General features: G+C 43.4%; 1 protein-coding gene across 2 annotated transcripts in view; it reads left to right on the top strand.

Moving 5' to 3' along the window:
* Positions 1-6587, top strand: part of LOC106567410 (sarcoplasmic/endoplasmic reticulum calcium ATPase 1) — a 90454-nt gene extending 83867 nt beyond the window's left edge. Inside the window, exons 21-24 of one of the 2 annotated variants that reach the window (XM_014136610.3) lie at positions 677-794; positions 901-1018; positions 2766-2799; positions 3028-6587. In XM_014136610.3, the coding sequence (XP_013992085.1) occupies positions 677-794; positions 901-1018; positions 2766-2770 (241 nt within the window). In that variant the 3' untranslated portion in view covers positions 2771-2799; positions 3028-6587. The remainder of the gene's footprint in view (positions 1-676; positions 795-900; positions 1019-2765; positions 2800-3027) is intronic. The other variant, XM_014136608.3, reaches the window with a different exon arrangement.
* The last annotated feature ends 1021 nt before the right edge of the window (positions 6588-7608 follow it).

Below are 7608 nucleotides of genomic sequence, written 5' to 3'. Positions count from 1 at the left end.
TGAATAGACAGGTTTGCCTTTCCAAATCATGTCCAATCATTTGAATTTACCACAGGTGGACTCCTATCAAGTTGTAGAACCATCTCAAGGATAGTCAATGGAAACAAGATGCACCTGAGCTCAATTTCGAGTCTCATAGCAAAGGGTCTGAGTACTTATGTAAGTAAGGTTATTTTGAATAAATGTGCAAAACATTCTGGAAACCTATTTTTGCTTTGTCATTATTGTGTGTAGATTTGAGGAAAAAATACAACTAAGAATAATACTGTAACGTAACAAAATGTGGAAAAAGTCCAGGGGTCTGAATACTTTCCATTCATGTTTTGGCCTTCTACTATGTCACCCTGATTCTGAGAGTTGTATTAGTTTTATTAGGCCAGTAATTTAAGTATAGACTACTGTAAATCAGGGACTTTACCCACAAAGACTCTCAGAGTAGGAGTGCTGATCTAGGATCAGTTTTACCTTTCAGATCATAATGAATACGATAATATATCCTAGATCAGCACACCTACTCTGAGACGCTTTGTGGATACGGGCCCAGACCTCAGACATCTGCAATGTAATAATTGTCCTGTATACCATGTTTTGGGTCCAGTAGTTGTCTTGTCTATGAATACAGTAATTACAGTTTTGGTGGTTTGTTTTCTAATGTGGCCTCTCCTCCTGCCTCTAGTCTGTCTGAGAACCAGTCCCTGATCAGGATGCCTCCCTGGGTGAACTTCTGGCTGCTGGGGGCCATAGTCCTCTCCCTGTCCCTCCACTTCCTCATCCTCTACGTCGAGCCCCTGCCTGTGAGTACAGCATATACATAGGTTCTGTCTGTCCGTCAGCAATAGTTTGCTTTCTAGTGTATCCATCTCTCTGACCTGGTCCACCTGTCTTTTCTCTGCTCTCTAGCTGATCTTCCAAGTGACCCCTCTCTCCTGGTGCCAGTGGATTGTGGTCCTAAAGATCTCCATCCCCGTCATCCTATTGGATGAGGCCCTCAAGTACATCTCCCGCAATCACTTAGACGGTATGACTGTTTCTAAAAGTAGCTTCCTGTTCAAAAACAGGAAATACAGTGCATTTGGAAAGTTTTCAGATCCCTTGACTTTTTCCACATTTTGTTACGTTACAGCCTTATTCTAAAATTGATCGAATAAAATTAATTCCTCAATCTACACACATTACCCTACAATGATAAAGTGAAAACAGGTTCTTAGAAATTTTTGCAAATGTATTAAAATGAAAAAACATCTAATTTACAAAAATATTCAGACCCTTTGCTATGAGACTCGAAATTGAGCTCAGATGCATCCAGTTTCCATTTATCATCCTTGAGATGTTTCTACGACTTGACTGGAGTCCACCTGTGGTAAATTCAATTGATTGGACATGATTTAGAAAGGCACACACCTGTCTATATAAGATTCCATAGTTGACAGTGCATGTCAGAGCAAAAATCAAGCCATGAGGTCGAAGGAATTGTCCGTAGAAGTCTGAGATGGGATTGTGTCGAGGCACAGATCTGGGGAAAGGTACCAACATTTTTTTGCAGTGTTGAAGGTCCCCAAGAACACAGTGTCCTCCATCCATTTAAGAACGATGAAGTTTGGAACCACCAAGACTCTTCCGAGAGCTGGCCGCCCGGCCAAGCTGAGCAATCGAGGGAGAATAGCCTTGGTCAGGGAGGTGACCAAGAACCCGATGGTCATTGACAGAGTTCTTCTGTGGAGATGGGAGAACCTTCCAGAAGGCCAATCATCTCTGCAGCACTCCACCAATCAGGCCTTTATGGTAAAAGGCACCTGAAAGTACGCTTGGACTTTGCCAAAAGGCACTTAAAGACTCTCAGACCATGAAAAACAAGATTCTCTGGTCTGATGAAACCAAGATTGAACTCTTTGACCTGAATGCCAAGTGTCACGTCTGGAGGAAACCTGGCACCATCCCTACGGTGAAGCATGGTGGTGGCAGCATCCTGTTGTAAGGATGTTTTTCAGTGGCAGGGACTGGGAGACTGGTCAGGATCAAGGGAAAGAGGAACGGAGCAAAGTACAGAGAGATCCTTGATGAATAAACTTTCTCCAGAGCGCTCAGAACCTCAGACTGGGGCAAAACTTCACCTTCCAACAGGACAGTGACCCTAAGCACACAGCCAAGGCAACGCAGGAGTGGCTTCGGGACAAGTCTCTGAATGTCCTTGAGTGGCCCAGCCAGAGCCTGGACTTGAACCCGATCGAACATCTCTGGAGAGACCTGAAAATAGCTGTGCAGCGATGCTCCCCACCCAACCTGACAGCGCTTGAGAGGATCTGCAGAGAAGAATAGGAGAAACTTCCCAAATACAGGTGTGTCAAGTGTTATACCCAAGAAGACTCAAGGCTGTAATCGCTGCCAAAGGTGCTTCAACAAAGTTCAGTGTAAAGGGTTTGAATACTTATGTAAATGTGATATTTCAGTTTTGTATTTTGTTTAAATTTGCTAAAATTTGTAAATACCTGTTCTTGCTTTGTCATGATGGGGTATTGTGTGTAAATTGAGGAGAAAAAAAACTATTTAATACATTTTAGAATAAGCCTGTAACGTAACAAAATGTGGAAAAAGTCAAGGGGTCTGAATTCTTTCTGAATGCGTTATATGTGACTCTGTTTGGTTTTCCCTAGAGATATGTGATTGACTTTGGTGAGACAATAGGGTTAGGGATAGCATTTCTTCTAGAGCTTGCTTTGGAAACCACCCAAAAGTGACTTTCCTCTTTTTCTGCATTCCTTATTCAGCCTAAACTTTGTCTCCTCTCGCCTTCTGTAAAAGGTACTTTATAATTTGGTTTTTCTCATTGTTCCTGCCTTTTCTCCCATCTCTCCTCTGCTTCCTCCTTGCGCCTCTCTGAACCAGCATATTTAACTAAAACTTGCTAGATTTTGACTTTTCAGTTTACCCTTCTCATGAATTAGTTTTTATGCCTCGTGGTTAAGCTATATGCATGGACACTTCCATGTAGACGTTAATGTTAAAACTTTTTGTTTTTCTCCCCAATAGACAACGAGGACAAGAAGTACAGGAAGAGGCAGCTGAAATATTAAGAGACCCCCCCCCCCACACACACACACACCTTTCCTTTTAAAGAAATGCCCCTCTGTTCCCTCATTCCCCCCAGTCCTGCATGCTCAACCTCCACTAGAAAATGAGCAGGGCATGCATGAGACCAAGAGTACATCTGTGCGAGTGTGTGCGCATGTGTTTGTATGCGAGCGTGCGCATGTGTGAGAGTGAATGAACGAGTTAGTGTGTGTGTTTGTATATGAACCAACGAACGAATGCATGCCCATGTTCACATAGGCCCAGGAAAGCGTGATGACAAACTGCAAAACACATCCAGGACTCCTGTTGCTTTTTAAAACTTTCAGCTCATCGCTTTTCACTCTGTACAGTAACACGCAATAGGTGGACCGTGGGGGGAGAGAGGGAGAGGTTTAGGAGGAGAGGGGTCAATCAGCTGGGGGATTGTTGTATGTCTGTGGGGAGAGGGAGCTGGTGCAGCATAGAGAGAGGGGCATACCCTGGCAGAGACTACAGAGTCTTGATGGTACCAACAACAGACAAAGAGTCTGGCATGCTAACTGGAGATGAAGATACTACCAACGGGCAGCTAGAGGAACCACATTGCTCGGCCTGAGGTGTCCGCCCAGTACCCATGTGTCCATCCCACTCCTTAGGAACCCCTCTGTCTGCCAAGGCTTCTGTCATCCAGATCCACAATGTTGGGGAAGTTGTCTGGACCGCTCTTGTCAGGCTCATGGTAGTGGCCATCAGACCAACACATCACAACTACATGCTCCTCTGGCTACAGATACCACCACATTCCTCTCTCCTTCCCTTTCTCTCCACATGGACCTCTGTTTGCTCTATATTGAGCTGATTTCTGCTATTTAGCTCTCCCATCGACCTTTCTCTTCTTGCTCTCTCGCTCTTTCATTCTCTGTTTAGGAAGCAGGTAGGCAGCGTTGGCCCTGAGTTCTGACTCATCCGGGCTTGGGCGGTGCAGTGTGGTGTGCGGAGGCGTGTGCCTCTGTCCTGAATGTGTGAATAGCTTTTTGCTGCTTGGCTGCTTTCTTTAGCTCTTACTGGGGAGCCGGAGTCAGTCCAGAGACATGGCAACCAAGATTAAATGTGAAATGATGACTACACCCACTTTGCCCAGGCTATTCTGATAAACCCATCCAGATACACAATCAACCTTCAGTGTTGCGCATCCCTCCCCTCCCCTCCTCCCATCTCCATTCCAGAAGAACTCTGTTCCTAAATCACAACTGTATTTGCGGAGTACTACTACTACAGAGTAGATAAACAAAATATACTTATACTTTGGAAAGGATGCTTAGGAGGGTGAGGAGGAGAATTAGCAAGCAAGGCAGCTAAATTGGCCAGACTTCATCAGTCGGAGACCTTTGTCTCTTCCACACATCAAGAACATGCACACATATATCAATCAAATCAAGACTTTAACACTCCCAACATGCTGTATGTCGACTTGGACCTAGTAGGGTCAAATAATGAATGTATTTTTGTGCCAGCCTATTTCCCATACCTTCCCACTCTACTCCCAGGCCACTCCCACGAACCCTGGTTTACCACGTGAACCCTCTCTAGTCCTTTAGTTCTGTGCAGTAAGATAATTTCATCCCTTGTTACTTCGTTTTGATCTTATTGAATAATAATACACCCTCACTATCAATAGTGCATGTCCAGTTAGACAAGCTTAATACAAGCTCTTCCCCCTTATTGTTGTGCTGCTCCCTGGGCTCTCCACGCTAACGCCAGTGCTTTTTGCATTACAGGTTAACTATTGGCTATTGTTTTTAAAACAAGTAATAATAATGTATTTGACTGAATGAATGAATTTTGGATTGTTGCTTTAGCTCTTGTTTTGGGGTTTGCTGTGGAGCCATTGTGCTCTGCAGGCTGGGGCCAGTGGATTAGCTGGAGGGAAGCAGAAACACTAGGGCTCAATCACAAATTGACCCCTAAGCAAAGATCTGAGGGATTGGATTGATTTAAGCAATGTGGTGAAACTTCTACCTAGCCTATCAGAGAGCAAGGTGGAGCTATTACCATATTGCTTACACTTGTCATCCAGTCAGATCTCCACAAATGTGTAGGACATAGGGGTCGATTTTGGGATTGGGCCTAGTGGTGTTATGTGCTTGTTGAGCCTTCTGCCACTTTCTAAGTCTGCTTGGGTGAGAGCACCAAGCAGTATGACCAAAGTCCACTTTGATTTCATCAAGGAACTGCATATAGTTGTGATATGCAAACAGTTGTGACTGGCACTTAAGTTAAACGTTAGATGACCAGCTATCTCTCACCACTGACCTAACACCTTGACATAAAGGAAAGATCTTGGTCTTTCTATTACTCTTTAATGAATATCTACCAGGGTACTCTTGTTAGCTAATCATAACAACTTTTGATTCTGAGATTACTACCAGGCCGATGCAGTAGCTCTCTACCTGTCCTATAGCCTAACAGTGGCAGAAGGCTTCAGGACCCCAGGTGTGCTTCCTAGCTGGTCCTCAGCCTCAGATCATGATGGCGACCTATAGCATGCTGGCACTCAGGCTGTCCAGCAGTGATGTGGGTTTGTACAGTACCTTGTTATTTACTACTGAATCCTTGAACTCTGTAAAGGAAAAAAGAAAAACGATTGCATGGATACCTTGTTACTGTAATTAATATTCTATACAGTATATTAGATCTTTTGATAACTTACATGGCATCAATGAAACCTACTTAACAGCAAGAGAACCAACTGCGAGAAACCATTACATATTTTCTTTGAGCACATCTTGGCATCTAATGATCTAAATTTTTTTGTAGACTAGAAAAAGGTTGTTTATTCATTGTTACTGTTTGTTTTCACGGTTGCTGGGGTTTGGTGTCATACTTTAGGGAAAGAAATTACAATGTATAAAATAAACAAGAATCATGGTTATGATGAGAAATATAATTATGATAATGATGAAATAATTTATTTCACTGATGGTAATATGGCTTGAGAATTTCTGTTGAGAATTTCAAAATGAATTGTTTGGTTTAGACAGCGCAATGAACAGTGATGAATCCTGGGTAATGAAGTTTTGTGTGTACATTGAAGGGCTTGGTGTGACTGCAGGCTCCAGAGACCGCATGTTAGCCATTTGGGTCAGACCGTTAGGAAGGTGGTCCTAACCATGGTATGCTTGGAGAGCCTGGTCCCAGATCTGTTTGTGCCGTCTTGCCAATTGACCACGGCCATAGGAGTTGGCAAACCACAGTCCCAGATCTGTTTCTATCAGGCTAATGTTTGGCATCGTGTGCTGTAATAACATAAGCACCCATGTGTGTATTATCAGTGTGGTAGTCACCAATCTAGAGGTGGCTCTGCTCCTATTGGTCCTTTCTCCCTGTCAACCAATAGTAAACATTCACAGGTTGCTGGAGCCTGAATCTCACCACACAGAAATAAAGGATTCTCGTTATTGCCTTGTTAATATTAATTGTGGACACAATTTTATATATGACAAAGACATGGAAATAAATATTATTTATCTTGTTATTTATTCAGAGGTTTGATTTCTTTCTTTTTTTGTATTATGTTGGATCAGAAGAGTTGGGTTTGCTTGTTAAATTTGATGGAGGGATAAACAAGATCTGTACACTTTCTCAAATCAGTAGAGCATCGTGCTTGTGATGTGGGGTCGATTACCGCTGGGGCCACCTTTGACATAAATGTTTGCACACATATCTAAGTCGCATTGGACAAAAGCATCTACTTAATAGTATATCATTATTTATTAATACAATATCTTGGAGGGTTGTCGTTTAGGCTATTATGTTTGTATGTGCCTAAATGGAATCCTACCAGCAGAGGGCGATATTGTATGATTTTACCGTCTGAAGACACTACCATTATCACTTTACCTTCGATGGCCAGGCCAAAACATTAGTAGGCTACACAAAAACAAAATAACCATATAATGGGTAGTGATGACAGGACACTGGGCTCTCCAGATGGTGGTGCAGTCTGCCCAACGCATCACCGAGTGCACACTGCATGCCCTCCAGGACACCTACAGCACCCGATGTCACAGGAAGGCCAAAAAGATCATGAAGGACATCAACCACCCCAGCCATGGCCTGGTCACCCCGCTATCATCCAGAAGGTGAGGTCAGTACAGGTGCATCAAAGCTGGGACCGAGAGACAGAAACTGTTTTTCAATCTCAAGGTCATCAGACTGTTAAATAGCCATCACTAGCCGGCTACCACCTGGTTACTCAACCCTGCACCACTGGTCACTTTAAATGGAACACAAGTCACCTTAAAAAGGGTCTTCCAGGTGGCTCAGTTGGTAGAGCATGGTGTTTGCATCGCCAACATGGTGCGTGCAACGCCAGGGTTGTGGGTTCGATTCCCATGGGGGGCCAGTACAACAAAATTCATGAAATGTATGCACTCACTACTGTAAGTCGCTCTGGATAAGAGCGTCTGCTAAATGACTAAAATATAAAAATGTTTACATACTGTTACGCACTGTACTCAGTATTCTACTGTATTTTAGTCAATGCCACTCAGACATTGC

Source organism: Salmo salar, chromosome 13, assembly GCF_965601325.2.
Source record: "Salmo salar chromosome 13, fSalSal1, whole genome shotgun sequence".
NCBI classification, from domain to species: Eukaryota; Metazoa; Chordata; class Actinopteri; order Salmoniformes; family Salmonidae; genus Salmo; species Salmo salar.
The sequence above is the reverse complement of the archived record's forward strand: the minus strand, read 5'-3'. Positions and strand labels throughout refer to the sequence as shown.